At 36.6% G+C, this 19,955-nt stretch overlaps 1 protein-coding gene across 3 annotated transcripts; it reads left to right on the top strand.

Annotated features, from left to right (window-relative positions):
• Positions 1 to 178: 178 nt before the first annotated feature.
• LOC128231580 (cytochrome P450 2D27-like) lies at positions 179 to 18,129 on the top strand. 3 transcript variants are annotated; one of them, XM_052944589.1, is made up of 8 exons: positions 950 to 1,158; positions 2,907 to 3,583; positions 7,045 to 7,257; positions 12,495 to 12,633; positions 14,432 to 14,533; positions 14,689 to 14,852; positions 15,193 to 15,320; positions 15,496 to 18,129. In XM_052944589.1, the coding sequence occupies exons 1-8, from the start codon at positions 1,086 to 1,088 to the stop codon at positions 15,716 to 15,718; spliced, it is 1,719 nt and encodes a 572-aa protein (XP_052800549.1). In that variant the 5' UTR covers positions 950 to 1,085; the 3' UTR covers positions 15,719 to 18,129. The 3 variants fall into 3 exon arrangements, with proteins under 3 accessions (XP_052800551.1, XP_052800549.1, XP_052800550.1); XM_052944590.1 differs by lacking the exon at positions 950 to 1,158 and adding an exon at positions 2,517 to 2,767; XM_052944591.1 differs by lacking the exon at positions 2,907 to 3,583 and having other exon boundaries at positions 179 to 1,158.
• Positions 18,130 to 19,955: the final 1,826 nt, after the last annotated feature.

Here is a 19,955-nt window from a genome sequence, read left to right as displayed (position 1 = left end):
ACTGCTATGTTAAAAAATGTACAGTTTCTTTTTTCATTAGTTTACAATGATATGTATATGTATTGCAATGTTTTAGTGATATATAAATATTTTCATTGCATGCATGAGGTGATCTTGCATACAAATCTTTATAATCATAAAGTCACGATGAACATCTGCCACATTAATACCAGGTTTTCCGCAATATGCTAACTCTCTTTCTCGTGTTTTATCAATAAAATGCTTCATCAATTATTCACAGAGGTGAAGATCAATTGATCACACACACTTGGTAATATTGTGATGCATGATGTATTTTTTCTTCATTCTTTCAGTATTCAAATGGATATTAAGATTTGTTTCCAAATAAGGAAGTTGGCAGTCGCCATAACGTGATTTTCAATATCTAATGAAGGCATTCAAAACGGAGTGTATAGATACATGTACATATAACAACTGTGATTGATTGGGGGACGTCTTGCGAACAATCATTTGACTAAATAGCTAATGCCGAAAGCAATAAGAAAACAAAAACCATTCCTTATCCAGTGATTGGCTCATTGGTCACAAAGTAACACACACATAATTATGATGACAAGCTCAGTGTGTCGGAAATTATCTGTTTTGCACAACGTCCGTGTCAAACATCGAACTGCCTTAAGCGCACGTGAGAAATCAGTGGACAGAAATGGCATAGCGGACACGGTTAGAACGCACCAGAAATACGTGGTGGATGGCTCCACACATCTCAGCTCGTCTCACGTAGACCGGAAAAGGCTCCATATACAAGGGTTGGAATGGAGTAGAATAAAAGGCCCCGTTGTCCGTATACAAATTCTCTGGAAGAAGATTATCCTGCTGAGCGACTCGTTGCTGTTGCGGGGCTTGCTTGACAACGAAAGCGATGGTGGCCGCACGTGCAACCACAGGCCGCGCACAACATGCGGTGACGTAATCACGCACAGCATCGCCTTCTCCACAAACTTCCAGTTTTCCAGAGTGCAAAAGTTAAAACTTTTAGAAATATCAAATTCGACGGAGAACAAAGCGGTTCAAGCATCATCTGCTGATCTGGCCATTTATAGCTTGACTAACGTGTTATCGTCATGCGCTGGACGCGACGTCAACCCGACAAATGCATTCCTTGGCGAATACCTGCAAAATATGTTATCCATACAGGTAATACTACAACGTAAGGGAGATAAATAAAGCTTTTTTCTTTACCATACATTCATCATGAGTTGCGCAATCAAAATTGAAGCCAGACAAACTTATTCATTTTGAAATTTTAGAAATGACGAACGTCTTATGCTAGTGACAAAGCCTTTGGTTGATATGTTTTAGATTTGTTTCGTTTGAAAGCTAGAAACAATAATACGTTTGATCTAGGCTACTATAGTAACTTAAGTATGCGTAAACACGCCACAACTTTAATGGTACTTTTAAGTCATCAAGTACTACCATTTATTTTGAATTAGCTTTAAGTTTAACAAGAAGTTGAAAGTGATCGACATTTAATTAGATTTACTTTCCTTTTGTAAATACATGTTCGTATCTAAAGAGGTGAACATTTTTATTTAAATTACGATTTAATGTTCATGCAACGGATTTCTTATTATACAAGTAATGTTTTATACTATTTAAACGAGTATATACCTTTATTTCGCGAGTTTTTAAACAAAGATAACCCAAGGGCTTCTTACATCGTACTTTATTTACAACAGGCGCCTTTCACATGAAAGGGTCTCGACGGCCATACTATGTTACAGAAAAGGGAGATCTTTTTGTTGGGGTTTAAGCAGTTGAATGTAAGTTAATTCATGTACTGCTAATGATAAGCCCAAAAGAAGATGAATAGTTTCGTGATATCTGAAACCAATATTATAATGAATTCGGTACTCGTCTTTTTCATAACGTAAATGATGCAAATAAGCACTGCTGAAGCGCGGATAATCTTTGTTAGATAATTTTATATAAAAGCCTTTCCTGGAACAGAAATCGTCGAAGGACGTGATGTTACATTACAAATATGATAATGTTGGCGACTGCCATGAAGCAGTCAAGGGTTTTACAAGTTTTTAAAATGCATGTCACTACAATGGACAGACGACTTTTAATTGCTTGTCAAATATAAGATCCGGAATTTTTCCGATGATCCCTTCAAATCCAGATATATTTGAATGACTAAATTGTAGAAAAGCGGACATACGTAGAATGATTACGGACTCTTCACTTTTCACGATATGCAGTTACAACCAATACAAATTCAAAGAAAAGGTACGAATAAAGAATATAGTACAAAATTAAGACATAAAACGTAAATGGAGATTGTTTATACCAATTGACAAAATTGCTAACAACGACGTCGATGGATAGTGAGAAAATATAACGTTCATTTGCAATGTGTCATTATCAAGAACGTTAGATTACGGTGTTTCCTGAACAGTGAAATTATGTTATAGTACACGCATAACTAGCTCCATGATTGAATACAAGGCATACATGTGCAATTCTAGTAACCATCCCCAGCCCTGGTGATTAAGTGAAATGTAACATTTTGAATTATCACTGGTTCATCAACATAAATAATAACCAGCAGGTATTTTTGAAACAACCGAGATGTGAATGACATTTGTGAAATACTTCGATGACTGATGGAGTGTAAAATGATTTAATGAGTTAAAGTGTGTGTGGATCACTAGTATTTAAGAGGGAATGATTAATTCGTAGACAAAACATTTAGTATGACTGAACAAATGAAGAAGGACGCCCGAGCATTGACAGCTAAGTAAACAATTGTTAATTATTTAAAGCTATTATTAACGTTGACCAGAAACAATTGAGTAATAACTGATATTTGATTGCCATACAGCACGCATGCCGTGCTCTCTGTATCTGCCCATAGCCTATGGAGGATATACTTTCAGAGAGAGCGTGGGGATTTGAGAGCGTCCGGCACTTTGTTCGCACAGGCTTACCGTGGATGATAACATTCAGGTATTGGAGAGGTAAAGGCGCCACCGGAGATAGTTTCTTAAATATGTTAACATTAACAGAGGGATTGCTCATATGCACATGTTCTTCAACGTTTATATTTCTTATATATTCGTGCGTTTTGCGCATGCGTAAAACACGGCTTGTGCCGGGACCCGAGGGATACTTGTGCTGTGGAAATAGTTTTCAAATCCAGGCAGATCATATACACAAGAATTTAAAGGAATATCATGAAATATATGGGAAAATAGTCAGGTTGAAAATATTTGGCACCACAATCATATCGATATCTTCACTGAATTTACTTAAAAGTGCATTTGAGTGCAATCCGTCATGCGAAATTGCCAACGACCGGTCAGAAAACTCGACATCAGGTGTCTTCTATGGACGGAAACACATCGGAATGGCGGACCTTCACAGCGTCACTCTGCTACTGAGGGAGTTCCACAAATCCGTGGCACCGAACATTTCCGAAACAGGTGGAAACCTTGACTTCCGCTTCCGGACTGAAATACACAATTTGTACCTTGAACTCAACAGTAAAAATAGAAGTGACACTAATCCTCATGACTATTTGAGGTCATTTCATAAAAATCTATGTTCTATATTGGTAAGTTATGAATACATTATGTTTATATACAAATTATATATACTATGCATTTTATTCTTAACTTACGCATGCATGCAAAATACAATATCAAAATGGGGCTATATTTTCAAATGACAAGACTTAGTTAAGTTGAATCCGCAACTTTTACAATTAAATAACATTTAAGGGATTGTGTACACGGTAGCTTTATACTGAAGAAATGCCTAATCAAACAAACCACTTACAAGCAATGATTTATTTGTTCAGTTGTCTCTCTCTTTCATTTCGTTACTGTTCAATTAACGACTAATGTTAAAGCTAGAGTATTGAAATAGTAATGTTTACATAAAACATTTCCTAAACTCGATTTGATAGATAACATATAGTGAAAACATTTGATAGATAACATATAGTGAAAACAAGCTGAAGAAAACAGCAATAACAAACAGATATAAACTTATTTTCTGACTCCCTTGAGAGTATTAAAACTCACTTCCTCTGGATGCTGAACGTGACAGATTAAAGGCGCCAAGATTTAAAAAAAATAGAAGCCTTTATAAATGCTATTTTTAATTAATAGCTACGCTGTTGCCATAAATCCCCCAGTTAAGAAAGTGCAAACTTTCGTTAATTTGATTTTATCTGTGTACAAATCCATGAGCTTTTTTTGTGCATGTTTTGATCATTTATGTCAAATGAGTTAAACAGTCATAATACAGCATTACATTTTATTTATTTTTGCATCAAACTATATTGTACGCCTATAAAATAGCATAATCATTTCATAATCATTTCATAATCATTTCAAAATCATTTCGTAATCATTTCATAATCATTTCATAATCATTTTATAATCATTTCATAATCATTTCAAAATCACAACCTAACTTGATAACATTGCAACGAAAGCTGTCAACAGTTTAAGATTTATAGCTCTCTAAATGATTGTATGGACAACTTTCGCTATCAGGAAGTGCTGTCAAATGAAACAATGTAGCATGTCCCTTTACCTAATCTATACTACGTGGATGTAATGAAATACATATACACCATTTCAATGAATATAACGAGGTTAGTTTTCCATTGGATACTGGGTTGTGTCTGTTTCTTTTAAGACCTCCAATTCGCTTAAAATATGTAAACTGTTCACTTGCTTTTTTATATTATTATTATTATTATTATTATTATTATTATTATTATTATTGTTATCATTATAGTTATCATTATATTTAATTTAGTAGCAGTAAAAGTCCCTCATGCATGATTATTTATAATCTAGGTATATATTGTTTTCTTTATTGTCATTTATAATGAAGGGAGAGTGCCTATAAGGGTATGGCATATCACGAACACTGCTCCGTCGAAGCAAATTTGACGACCTTGGTAAATATTCCCCTAGGGGACAAATTACCCCGGGGGAAATGTTGGGAATATAAATGTAGCATACGTCAACTAGGTCAATGTAGACAATCCGTTCCGTGGGTGTCGCCGTTTTCTCATCACGTACACCTGTTGTTGGATGTGCATATGTATGTGTGTTCAGTAGAACGTTGAAGTGAATCAGTTGTTGTCGATATCACGGTTATAATACACGAGTTCTCTTCAGCGTCCACAAGCTTTATCGTTAGGAGAGTACTAACCATAGTTTTAGTTCAACCATATGCTGGACTTTTGGCTTAAGTTTATAATATTCAGACATTAATAAGAATCAGTGTCTCAGTTTTACGTCTGTCAGATAACAAAGCCTTATATTTATAAATAGCATGTACAGTAGGTTTATCGTCTGATTGTTGTAATTATTAATTCATACGTATGCAGCTCAGTGTTTACTCGAAGCATCGACATTTTCCCTAGACAAAATTAAAGGTTAGCCGAGGACTTTATTGGTAATAAAGGTAAACTTGATTTGACATTGGAAATAATTGGTAATATAAAATTATTTTCCGAAAATGAGAGACCTTTCAAAACTAGCGGCCTTACGCAACATTTAAATGAATGGCCATAAAGAGTAGGTTCACTCCTATGAACAAATGTTGAGAGTTGAAATTGGTTCGTTTGCTGTGTTCTAGCTGTTATCAACCTTTCAACCTTATAAGATGATATGCATGCTTAGTTAACAATTGACCTGATTGATTTTAGTAAGGCGCACTATAACCGATAGGCAAGTTTTCACCGTATCAAAACGACAGAATGCACATCACTTTTGAATTGTCAAAAAATACTTTATCCATTGCACGTTACGCTATACGGTGAGCTAGACGGTACCAAAGTACGATGTAGCGGGCCATAGCACGTTAGGCCAGACGTTACCTTAGAACGGTGTAGCGAGCCATATCACGTTACGCTGGACGGTGCCATAGAACGGTGTAGCAAGTCATAGCACGTTACGCTAGACGATACCATAGAACGGTGTAGCGAGCCATAGCACGTTCCGCTGGACGGTGCAATAGAACGGTGTAGCGAGCCATAGCACGTTCCGCTGGACGGTGCAAAAAACGGTGTAGCAAGTCATAGCACGTTACGCTAGACGGTACCATAGAACGGTGTAGCGAGCCATAGCACGTTAAGCTAGACGGTACCTTAGAACGGTGTATCGAATTATAGCACGTTACGCTAGACGGTACCATAGTACGGTGTAGCGAATAATAACACGTTAAGCTACGCTGGACAGTACCATAGTACGGTGTATCGAATTATAGCACGTTACGCTAGACGGTACCATAGTACGGTGTAGCGAATAATAACACGTTAAGCTACGCTGGACAATACCATAGTACGGTGTATCGAATTATAGCACGTTACGCTAGACGGTACCATAGTACGGTGTGGCGAATAATAGCACGTTAAGCTACACAGGATAGTACCATAGTACCGTGTAGCAAATTAAAGCACTTTACGCTAGATGGTACCATAGTACGGTGTAGCAAATAATAGCATGTTAAGCTACGCTGGACAATACCATAGTACGGTGTATCGAATTATAGCACGTTACGCTAGATGGTACCAAAGTACAATGTTGCGAGCCATGCCACGTTAAGCTGGACGGTACCAAAGTACGGTGGAGCGAGCCATAACACGTTAAGCTAGACGGTACCATAAAACGGTGTAGCGAGTCATAGCAGGTTACGCTAGACGGTACCATAGTACGGTGTAGCAAGCCATCGCAGTTAAGCTAGACGGCACCATAGTACGGTGTAGCAAGCCATCGCAGTTAAGCTAGACGGCACCATAGTACGGTGTAGCAAGCCATCGCAGTTAAGCTAGACGGCACCATAGTACGGTGTAGCAAGCCATCGCAGTTAAGCTAGACGGTACCATAGTACGGTGTAGCGAGCCATACCACTATAAACTAGACAGTACCATAGTAGTGCGTATTGGACCAAAGCATATTACGCTGGATGTTACCATACTATTATGGTGTATGTCAGACGTTTTATCTTGCAAAAAAAACACATCAACTTTTTGAGCCCTTCCTTTTCCAGTTGATCGGAGTGACGCTGCCTCCCGAGGATCCGGACCACGACGTGCTCTGGGAATTTATTGACCACCTGTACGCACTCATTGATCCGGCCGTGGACGCCGCACTCCGCACATTCCCCTTCCTTCGCCTACTTCCGGGTTACTATGGCGATCTATACCGGCAGACGATCGCCGCCCGCGACCGCGTTGCCAAACGATTCTTTGAGGATCAGAAGGTGTGGCTTTACGTTCCCCCTTTTTACGTTCAATCTGAGTGGTTAAAAAAGGAAAAAGACACCCTGCTATTATTTAAGGAAATTCTACGAGCTACGAGAGTGTAAGATAGGTGCGGGAGGGTTGGAATGAATTTATCTTACACTAACGGCCATGGTAGATGCCTTTTTTCCACCTCAGTAAAACAGTATAATTATAGTAACAATTAGGGATGCAAACGAATATTCGAATATTCGATCAAACGTTTGGTATTCGAATGTCAAAATCGGTATTCGAATATTCGAAAAAAAGAGTAATAATGCTTATTCTCAACAAACAGAATAAAAAACATTATGCCTACAACAATGTTGCTGTTTATTAAGTTCGTTTGTTTTGTTTTTACAACGACTGTCCCCTAATGCCAGAGGTGTGAATGTGATGACAACACACTAAAACACGCGTCATGTGTCATTTAGGGACATATCGTCGGGTATTGTAAAAAGTCGCCCTTCTTTTACAATAACTGACTAGGAATTGGCTTTAACACCAAAGTGTTGTCTTAGCTAAAATTAAGCTGTGCATTATAGCTCCAATAATTCCATGTGCTCCAATAATGTTGTTACATTATGTGCTTAACCTGTTTTCAATGTTTTGATACAATGTTCGTGCTTTGAAATGGAAATGTATAGTATAGCGTTTTAGGATATATTTCCTCCACTTTTGAACAATAGATGAGTCAAATCCAGATATGTTTTTGTTTTGTTATTTTACTAGTTTCGGAGTTGGTTTGGGTTTTCCATAGTTATATTTAGTAAATTTAGAGGTCAATCTCAGAACGAGGCTGCTTGTCCTACGGAAAGACCCTCCGTCGGCGCAAAACGCGTTTTTACTAGGAATCCATCTAGTTTCACATTATTACAAATATAAAGGCTGCGGAATTGAAATTATTCGATTTTGTTGTTTGTCTGTTTATAATATATTGTAGTTTTTTTTTCTTCCTGAAAATTGCGTATTTCAAAGTCTCATTTGGGAAATCAGGGTCCGCCGCTACGACAAAGTAGGGTAAAATTACCCCGACAATAACTTAAGCGAATAATAATATTAGTACTACATCTTCCAAAATAGTATTTTGGTAATCGAATATTCGATCGAAAGAATAACCGAATATCAATTTTGCCATTCGTTTGCATCCCTAGTAAAAATGTATTTTATTCATTTTTTACAGTCGCTAACGTTTTATATATGAGAGTGGGCAAGATTATAAGTATCTTCCATGGCCGAGAGTGTAAGATAGGTTCATTCCGACCCGAGCGTAGGGTGTTTTGCGGAAACGAGGTTTACCGAGTTTCCGCAAAACACCCTGCGCGAGGGTCGGGATGAACCTATCTTACACGAGCGGCTATGGTAGATGCTTTTTCTCCCATCTCAGTTAATCAAAATTAAGTAAAAATGTATTTTCTTGCTAGAACTCTTTTGTGCTTAGTGAAAATAATAGCGTACGGATATGCGATAATTCGTGGTTGTCATGGATATTCGCGCAGTGATTCAGAGTATGTAAATGGTCTGATCGGTCTTTAAATAGTTCTAAGAAGAGTGAAGCATTATTTCTTGAAAGGTGCTTGAAAACTGTTTTCTGGTGACATTTGAAGCAAGAAATAATTAACTAGCGTTCTAAATATTGCCACAAGACAAGGTTTCCATGATGCGCTACAGACGACAGTCTTCAAAAAGGGAGGTAATTACACTGTGGTGACCATTAATAGAAGTTCCATCCGGGCAATTTATCTTCGCCCGTGGGCAAGATAAGAATTTCTAGCATGGTTAAATTAATGAATCTACTTTTCTCCCACCTCAGATAAGTAGATCCAATAATTTAACCATGCTAGATATTCTTATCTTGCCCATGGGCGAAGATAAAATGCCCGTATGGAACTCCTTTTAATGGTCACCACATTGTAATTACCTCCCTTGTTGAAGACTGTCGTCAGTAGCATCAAGGAAATCTTGTTTAATGGTATATTTAGAACGCTAATTAATTATTTCTCCCTTCAAATGTCACCATAAAACAGTTTTCACGCACCATTCAAGAAATAATGCTTCATTATCCTTAGAACTATTTAAAAAGACCGATTTGTCTATCAACATTTACTTGATCATTGCGCGCATATCCATGACAACCACATGATATCGCATATCCATACGCAATTATTTTCACTAAGCACAAAAGAGTTCCAGCAAAAAATACATTTTTACTTAATTTTGTAAACCTCGGTGGGAGAATATAAGTATCTTCCATGGCCGAGAGTGTAAGATAGGTTCATTCCGACCCGAGCGTAGGGTGTTTTGCGGAAACGAGGTTTACCGAGTTTCCGCAAAACACCCTGCGCGAGGGTCGGGATGAACCTATCTTACACGAGCGGCTATGGTAGATGCTTTTTCTCCCACCTCAGTTAAACAAAATTAATTAAAAATGTATTTTTTGCTGGAACTCTTTTGTGCTTAGTGAAAATAATTGCGTATGGATATGCGATAGCACGTGGTTGTCATGGATACGCGCGCAGTGATCCAGTTAATGTTAATAGTCAAATCGGTCTTTTTAAATAGTTCTAAGGAAAATGAAGCATTATTTCTTGAATCGTGCGTGAAAACTGTTTTTTGGGGACATTTGAAGTGAGAAATAATTAATTAGCGTTCTAAATATTACCGTAAGACAAGATTTCCTTGATGCTACTGACGACAGTCTTCAACAAGGGAGGTAATTATAATGTGGTGACCGTTAAAAAGAAGTTCCATACGGGCATTTTATCTTCGCCCGTGGGCAAGATAAGAATATCCAGCATGGTTAAATTATTGGATCTACTTATCTGAGGTGGGAGAAAAGGAATTCCAGCATGGCAAAATATTTGGATCTACTCATTTAGGGTGGGGGGAAATATATATCGAACATTAATCTTTTTAATGTTTTCGTTAACGTTTATCTACCTATAAACTGTCTGTACATTCAAAGTTCAAAGAAAACTCGCATGATTTGAAAAATCAAAAGTGGTTGTTATTATAATTATACGTTGCCTTGCATAGTCTTAAATTTAAAATTGAGTATGATTATACATAATTTGTTTGACTCATGCTTTGATATACTAAACAAAATGGGGATGGATGTTATTTTTGTATGGGAGACTTGGCGGCAGTTGGAAAAATATATGTTACAGCAATGAAACATGTTATTTACCATACTGTGTACAAGTACTGTTATTGGTTACAATCATACACTCGATAATAGTGATATATAATGGAATATTTTCTGGAATTAATAAATGTTTTTTTATTTAAATGGACTTTCACCGTTCCGTTTGATGTAAAAACAAGTGACATTTCAGATACAGTTGTAAAATTAAATTTTGACCTTCTTGCCTTTTGACAACAGAGTTCCTTTTTCAACCAATTATATATCAATTTTTAACAATAAAAACTGACCCCGACCCTTCATAAATGACCATTTCTCACGTCAGAAGTGGAGCATCATTAAAAACTGATCGAGTAAGGTATTCAATATTAATCTTAAGTCAATCCTATGATTATAGTTCTATGACTTTATCCCATTTCCATGTTGGTTATTTATACCACGCAATCCGACTCACTACACCAATATTATATCAAATGAAGACCAATACTGAATATCAACCCTTCTGTAGTCGGGGTATTCTTCAACATTAAGAATGTTTCGACAACCAATAATGACACATTTAGTGTAACGTTTGCCACAAGCTGAATATATAACGTTTTTGCAAAGTCAAGAGCTTTAACTCTGCCGGTAAAAGTCAGATAAAAATATGTTTTTGATGCTGAAAAATAGACTTACCGATAATCTCTGTCTCTATGAAACTAATTTTGGTACCGTTGTTAGAATCGATCTACGTAAAAATAATGGGCAGAAAATGTGAAAATCCTCGATTGTCAATGGCACACACAAAACTGCAAACACCAAGTGTTGTAGGACAATATTTTCCAATTGTTGAAAGAACCCTTAATTTGGTAATTTGCCGATTATTCTAAAATCATGATTTGCTTGTTAAATCGTGAAAGTATCTATTTTCAAAAAACAACGAAAAACATTGCAGTACAACACTTAGTTGCCTCTTTGCGGACCAACGTTACTTCTTACGTTGACGTCTTTAAATCTTAATTATTTTAATTATTTTTGGATCGTGGGACGATAAACTGACCCCGTATGAGTGTAATATGGTCACCTGTTTCGTGACCGGCCATTTCGTTAAGACAGACTGTAAGCGCTTTTTTCTTGTTAAGCAGTTGGGCACAAAACACTAGTATTAAATTTTATGATCAAACACATTGCACAACTTTAATTGAAATGATTTTATTTTACGAGGACCATGATTGATATGTACCCGTTTAATATCCAGTTGATATGAGTATAGTTAGACAGAACAGGTAGCCCAAATTATCAGCATGGTGGTTCCGACTTCTACATGAATTAGTGGTGTGCCCTATTAATTCATTAAAGATGATTGAATGTTTGGTTCTGAGAACCGACTACCCTGGAGCTACAAAGGACAGATTGCTTTTTATCAAATAACTCTTGTGTATACTGGAGCCGTGTTTCTCGTACTATTTGTTTAACACGAGAGATGCCTCACCCTGAACCCATTAGCAGCTTACTTTGATACCAAACAACTTATAGTTCCAAGAAACATTGGCGTTTTCACTGATAGATACTATCCAAATAGCTCTGAATGTCTCAGAATGTTTCCAGACCGTAAGGTGATGATTCATAGAGACCAGAAATTAATATATATCCACACAAATAACTCAAATTCAGAGCAATAAATATTTATGTCTGCCTGTTTCGTAAAGATGGTGTTTGGGCTCAGTTTATTTTAAAGGAATTCAGATTCTCCGCACCACATGAGAGACATCTAACACAAAGAAGTATAAAAGACATGCTGATGCTGGTATGGGGCTTATTTAGTGGTTAGAACCTTATACATAATCTGTGACGATGTCAATATGTTTTTACTTCTGATCTTTTTTAAACATCGCTTGAATGTTATATGTTGAAGGAAAACGGACATATTGTTTTTATCTATATATCAATACATATGTTGCACTAGTGTCAAAGTTGTCCTTGAACCGAGTGTATCCGACCGATGCCGTATATGGCGAAGGCCTTTTACTCGGGAATTATAAGGGTCTAAGAAATTATGTATATTCATTTTAACTTGCCACCTTTTCGCATTTGCAGGCAAGTTACCGGCCCGGGGTCGTTCGGGGTTTGGTGGACGTGTGTCTTATAAACCAGCAGGCAGAGATAACCAGGACCGGGACCTCCTGGCTAACGGATGAACACATCAAGGGCCTTATATACGACACGCTAGCCGCAGGTAAGATTGGTGCAAGCAATTACAGTATAAAATAATATTTATTCTCTAAGAGTGAATATAGAAGCTCCCTTATCTCCAGCGGCATAAAAGCGTAGTACTGAGAAAACAATTTCTCCCACCTCAGATTATAAGTATCTTCCATGGCCGAGAGTGTAAGATAAGATCATTCCGACTCGAGCGTAGGGTGTTTTGCGGAAACGAGGTTTACCGAGTTTCCGCAAAACACCATGCGCGAGGGTCGGGATGAACCTATCTTACACGAGCGGCTATGGTAGATGCTTTTTCTCCCACCTCAGTTAAACAAAATTAAGTAAAAATGTATTTTTTTTTCTGGAACTCTTTTGTGCTTAGTGAAAATAATTGCGTACGGATATGCGATAATTCGTGGTTGTCATGGATATTCGCGCAGTGATTCAGAGTATGTAAATGGTCTGATCGGTCTTTAAATAGTTCTAAGAAGAGTGAAGCATTATTTCTTGAAAGGTGCTTGAAAACTGTTTTCTGGTGACATTTGAAGCGAGAAATGATTAACTAGCGTTCTAAATATTGCCACAAGACAAAGTTTCTATGATGCGCTACAAACGACAGTCTTCAACAAGGGAGGTTATTACACTGTGGTTACCATTAAAAGAAGTTCCATCCGGGCATTTTATCTTCGCCCGTGGGCAAGATAAGAATTTCTAGCATGGTTAAATTATTGGATCTACTTATCTGAGGTGGGAGAAAAGTAGATCCAATAATTTAACCATGCTAGATATTCTTATCTTGCCCACGGGCGAAGATAAAATGCCCGTATGGAACTCCTTTTTTAATGGTCACAACATTGTAATTACCTCCCTTGTTGAAGACTGTTGTCAGTAGCATCAAGGAAATCTTGTCTTATGGTAATATTTAGAACGCTAATTAATTATTTCTCGCTTCAAATGTCACCATAAAACAGTTTTCAAGCACCATTCAAGAAATAATGCTTCATTCTCCTTAGAACTATTTAAAAAAAACGATTTGACTATTAGTAATAACTGGATCATTGCGCGCATATCCATGACAACCACGTGCTATCGCATATCCATACGCAATTATTTTCACTAAGCACAAAAGAGTTCCAGCAAAAAAAAATTACATTTTTACTTAATTTTGTTTAACTGAGGTGGGAGAAAAAGCATCTACCATAGCCGCTTGTGTAGGATAGGTTCATCCTGACCCTCGCGCAGGGTGTTTTGCGGAAACTCGGTAAACCTCGTTTCCGCAAAACAACCTACGCTCGGGACGGAATGAACCTATCTTTCACTCTCGGCCATGGGAGATACTTATATTATATCATTCTAGATAAATTTCAGTTTACCATTTTGCATGATTCAACTCATAATATGGAAACTGGGATAAATATGTATGTAACACACGGAGTTTCCTGACTCCGTATTACACAATACCTAATACGCATGCGCAATTTTACTTTTGCAGTCTTTCTCGCAAGAATAAGGACGCTTATCGAATTTAAAAGCGTTTGAAATTAAATAGTTGTCATATTTTATTTCATTTTTAAGGTATAAAATAAAAGAAAAGTACATTGCTTGATCTTCGTTCTTGTGCGATATGAACTTAAAGCAACTCGAAATCATACAATCATACAGTTCAACTGACTAAACTAATTTTACACGGCGTGGTCAATTTATAATGCATCCTATGGGCGAGGGCAGACTTTCTTACAAACAAATACAGCTGGTAAAAAGTTAAAAGCCATTTCTCTCTGCGAGACAGTTACACCTGTTTGAATATACGCTGTGTTGTTTAACTGCAGGCATGACGGAGCTGCTCAAGTCGCTTCGACTCTTCCTGTTACTCATGTGCCATCATCCGGAAGTTCAAGCTCGCATCCAAACGGAGGTCGACACTGTTATAGGTATAATGGAACAAGACTAATGCTCTGTTCAATAAATATGTATAAACAGCTGGTATTCATTCACTTGAATGCACGCTTCTTCTTTTTTAATATCCTTTCCCTCTATAATATCGTACAAATTCCCAAATAAATTGTAATGCTTCCCCCCTCTACAGGTTCCGATCGTTTTCCGAAAGCCGGTGACCGGATGTGGATGCCGTATACGGAAGCGGTGATGCTAGAGGTGTGGCGGTATGGCTCTCAGACCCCCCTGGCCATCCCCCACCTCTGTCGAAAGGACGTCGTTTTGGAGGAATACCTCATAGAGGCCGGGACTGTGGTAAACTATAGTTTTGAAGTACTCAACAGTTAATATAAAATATATTTTAAAGAAAAGGTCTGAAGCAAATGAAATAGCCTTTAGTTGCTGCCTTTGTCTGTGACATCGTTTGGTGCAAAGTCTTAAATCATGTCATAACTGAAATATCATTCCCGTGAAACTTACTTCACATGTCACACAAGTGTCAATAAGAAGATGTGAGATATTCAATAAGTTCAGCAAAGAACACTGACTTAAACATATTTTAGGGATGCCCAATTTCGACTGAAACACATTCAATTTTTTTTTCATGTTTACAAATTGAAACTGGCAGATGTAGAAGTAATTATTCCTGTTTCAGATTTTCCCGAACTTGTACGCAGTGCATCACGATGAGGCGGTCTGGGGTGATCCTTGGAACTTCCGGCCCGAACGCTTCCTCGACGCCAAGGGAAATCTTCTCCCCACTGAACATGTCTTCATGCTAAAGTATTTTAATCGTTAATACATTTGAAACATAACTTCATGCGCTATCATTTTTTACAACGCCTGCGTTTAATTACGTTTAATTTGAGATTTTTTCTGCACAAATCAAAGATAAGTTACAAGCTGGATTTTATTTGCCCCGTTGAACAGTAATTACTGGATTTTCTTTCCTCTTCAGTGTAATACCGTTCGGTGTTGGAAAGCGAGCGTGCCCAGGTCAAGATTTTGCCAGGTCGAGAATTTTCATCACCGTTGCCGCTCTAATTCAGCGCATGCGCATCGAACCTCCGGAAAACAGCGAACTGCCATCACCAGATCCAAGGCTATATACAAAGAATTATCCCATGAATGAACCTCAGTTTCAATGTCGATTTCTAGCTCGTGGAGATGTATTTGTTTGACCGAAATAGTTGGTCACCGGTTAATAATGACTATATATTCTTCATATGTGGATACCTCTACTAGTCTACGTATAAGTATGAGTTTGGCCTGCTACCAAACGCTGTGTCGAGTCACTTTTGTATGGTTTCAGAAACAGGAGCGAATGGATAAGTTGCCCCAAAAAACAACACATACAATTTTTAAGTGACAAGTATACATGTGACGTCGGGTTGGGTTCCCTCGTGGTAATCAAGGGTAATTGTTGGTCTAAATTGTTTCAGTCGGATATGTTCTAAAGAAAGGTACGAAATTGACATACCTGGTTCAAGCAAAGGACGTGAATGTAGACGTTTTGGAAGTAGTGATTATCAGGGTTATAGTATCTTTTTTATACTGATTGGTCGCTCTTTATAGTCATGACATCACCAGAAACAAAATACAATTCACATTGTACGGTTTTTTAATTTGCTTTTATGAATTTTTCGCACAGTAAACCTAGAATGCATATTTATCATTGCAGTAATTAAAACGTATTTTGTGAAAAATATGCTGTATATCAAAATTAACATTGAGGCCAGAAATAGCTGCCGAATGTGCTGAATTTCAAAGAGCATCAATTTTATACTCGAGTTCATGAGTTTAGCCTTTAATGGATATACAAAAATGTATAGTTTCTGAACAAAAGATCTGCGACAAGGCATTTGCTTAACGATATTTCAAAAGAAATATTTATCAGTTACAAGTCTTGATAAATTAATGGAAAACATATACTATTACAAACTTGAAATTGTACATTATATGATAATCATTATGCAATTACAGCCCAAAAACATTTGATATGGTATCAAATGTCACAAAATTACGTTATTTCCACTCCGATTTTCTAGAAAAATATATATAACAAACATTTCATCAAGTTTCAAGTTTCAAGTTTTATTTTCATCATGGCATATATATATGCATGTGATATCACAAAACAATGATACACATATTAATTAACATCAAATAAACTCACCAACTATGACGTTTCAACTGAGGAAGTGCATTGTAAGCAACAAAATGAGCATGTGCAATATGGACTGTAAACAGCCGCATTATAATATATGATGTTGCTACAAAAAGTCTTTTGTTATCCACAAATACCTCTCTTTGATGTTTTACCCGAGCCATTTGTAACAACTATTAATAAACGGGTGTTGATCTCCAAAGAGTCATTGTACTGAATAATGCCAAATTTTGAGTTTCTGCGTACCGTGATACACCCGCTTGAGTCTCGACTATTCCTTATAAACCGTGAATACCGCATACCAAAAAGGGTTTGTTAAAGCCTGATTTATTGTCCTGTTGGTCCGGATGATTTAAATGACAAGGCATGTGTATTGTAGTTTGCGTTACCTATTACAAGATGGTTACGTAAGAGAGCGGCGGTCAGTGGGTCGAGTCACAGACCAGTATATGCAGCGCATTCTAAAATGTTGTACTATGAGACCCAACTTGTTTTTTTATGAGATGATACAAGTAATTTCTCAATTCATATACAATAGAAAGTGAATTGTATTGCTTCTTCTTTAAATATACGTATGAAAGCCGGTTTCCCAAGGGTTTATTTAGAATAACATGAATTCTTTTTCTGAAGTACATATATTTAGTTTTAATGCTTTCCGATACATTTTGAGAACTAAACTTTGAGTTATTTTTTCTTTGAAAATATATCAACGATGATAAAACAACTACAAGAATGTACAATAGCGCCTGAAGCAAAATATGGTGAACTCTCACTGAACTAGTAAAGAGGAATACATGTGTTAAAATATTGGGTTAGTTTCTCACATCAAGGGGACGATATACTAACCAATAGTGACATTGGCCCTATCTTTGAAAGCAACCCTACAAACTCAAAACTTCATACAGCCAGACAGTCCCACTGGTTGAAGCATGATCTCTCGCAATTATGAAATAGCTCAAGCCCATTTTTAAAACCTAATCAGTGAACAAGAACTCAACATAAACGTATGTTTCCATTTGGCTGAGGCCAGGGTTGTAAATTATTTTTTTGAGAGAAAAGATATGAAAATATTTCTTCGCCTATAAAATACTATGCTATTTTCTGTTTCAATAGGTGTGAAATATTTTAGATTAGCTTGTATTTTAATGATGCAATCCTTTGCCAAAATTTCCACTTGACGGAATTGTTAACGATACAATGCTGTGTACGCCGTGATTCTTTGTTTTCTATGCATAGTAATGGTAAATATTTAAGAAGTCAGACATGCGTTAAAAAGTTAGTTTTGTTCATTACTTTTATAAAACGACTTGTTTGTTAAGTTTCTGTTATTTTTTTCAATGAATATCGATTTTAACGTGAAATGTATATATGCTGTTGTTAATGTAAATTCTTCTCAGATAAATAAAGCATACTATAGTTAATCCATAACAATCCATTCTTAAATGATTTATGCTGTTTTAAGAAAGAAGTATAATAACGAATTATTTGTCATTTATTAAACAATAAATCAACATATATTTATGTATGTGAAAGATCACTAAAACCGAATCATCGTATTGGTAACGTGTAACCGACATTGCAATCTTCACAGCTTAGTATTTCACGTCATCTATAATTCGCGAACGCTGTCATTTTCTGAAAATTGTTAATCCGAAATATCGCTATTCCGAAATATTTTTTTGGTCCCTACGATTTCGGATTAACGATTTACAACTGTGCATGTATAGAGACTTGAGCTCTATTTTGAGTATGGGGAGATTAACACTACAATCCAAGCATTCAGTACAAATACACGAAAAGATAAAGTCTACACACGAATTCGTTAAGGAACCAGTATGATTGATGCTGAGAACTATGAAAACACTCAGACGGCTGAAACAAATGCGGTGACAAAGAAACATTTCACCACAAACAAAATGTAATGCCACACAGAATAAGATGGTCTGTAGGAAATATGGTTCTGAGTATGTTCATAACTATCATTAAACAACAAATGCAAAACTAATAAAAAAGCAAGATCATTTATCTTGCCGGGAGTCTGTTCTTGGTTTTTTTTTCAAAAGGGTTGTAATACAATGACTGAATTAACATCTTAAGGAATTACAAACATAAGTTATAATAAAACCAATAAAAGTAAAAAGCACGATCATTGAACACGCCGAAAACCTTCGGTTAGAGCCCTTTTGAAAAACGTGGTAATACAATGACGACTTTAACATCTAGTTGAAGCAGAACACATAATTTATATAGGATCTGACACGAGTTGTCATTTAATACAAGATTTTTATTAAACGAGTTCATGAAATTTGTTTGTAAGCGAGCCTTTGGTGTTGTTATAAATAATAGTATTTCTTAAAATATTGCTTTCTTAAATCTTTTTGCAACGTACATTATAGAGTAAAATGAAATACATCCAAGATATAACACGCAATACATTTTCTATCACAATGTGGAATGGCAACTGCTTTGTGCCACCTCCCGGCTTCTAACTCTAGTCTTCGCGCAGACATTCTAAAACTAGCCAATGCAGTTTTATACTTGGAAGTTTAAAATCAGCTAAAATTAGCTTCGGCTACTGAGATTGTTTCTGTAGATTTTCATATAAATATTTACGCGCATCGTAAAAAAAAATCAGGTTCGGTAGATCAATTGCATTAATTAAGAACTGTACTGTGCACACTGCAAATTAACCGGACGGTATACGCGTCCGGACGCGTTCAATTTTAGACATTTTAACGTACAAGTGTTCAAGTCTTAACACACACGTGTTCAAATAAGTGTAAACATTTGATTAATTTGTATTGGGTGTTCACTTTGGTATTCAAATTCTTAACGCTTCAAGTGTACAAAAAAATCTTGACGTAAAGATTGCCTTTAAAATGTGTTCAGGTGATTTTAAAGTGGATGGAAATTATATTTAAATATATCATATTTTACAAACGATCTTGAAAATGAGTAATTTGAACGAACTTTTTACTGAATTAAAACTTTTGAACACCAGCGTTCAAATCGCGTCCAATCTTGAACACACCAGCCGTTATCACAAAGAAAGCCAAAGCTAAAAATAGCGCAACCGGTTCATGGAATTCTGGGTAACAGAGCGTGTTAGATTGGAATAGAAGAAAGGTAATTGTAGACCATATTTTTTACTTTTAATCATACTTTCCAAACAAACAGATACTGCATGCCTGGTTAAAACGCACCCCTTTATACTCATGCATTAACAGTGTCATTTGTATTGCACATGTCGC

This window comes from Mya arenaria, chromosome 4 (genome assembly GCF_026914265.1).
Source record: "Mya arenaria isolate MELC-2E11 chromosome 4, ASM2691426v1".
Classification (NCBI taxonomy): Eukaryota; Metazoa; Mollusca; class Bivalvia; order Myida; family Myidae; genus Mya; species Mya arenaria.
Note: the sequence above shows the minus strand (reverse complement) of the source record. Positions and strands in the feature narration are given on the sequence as shown.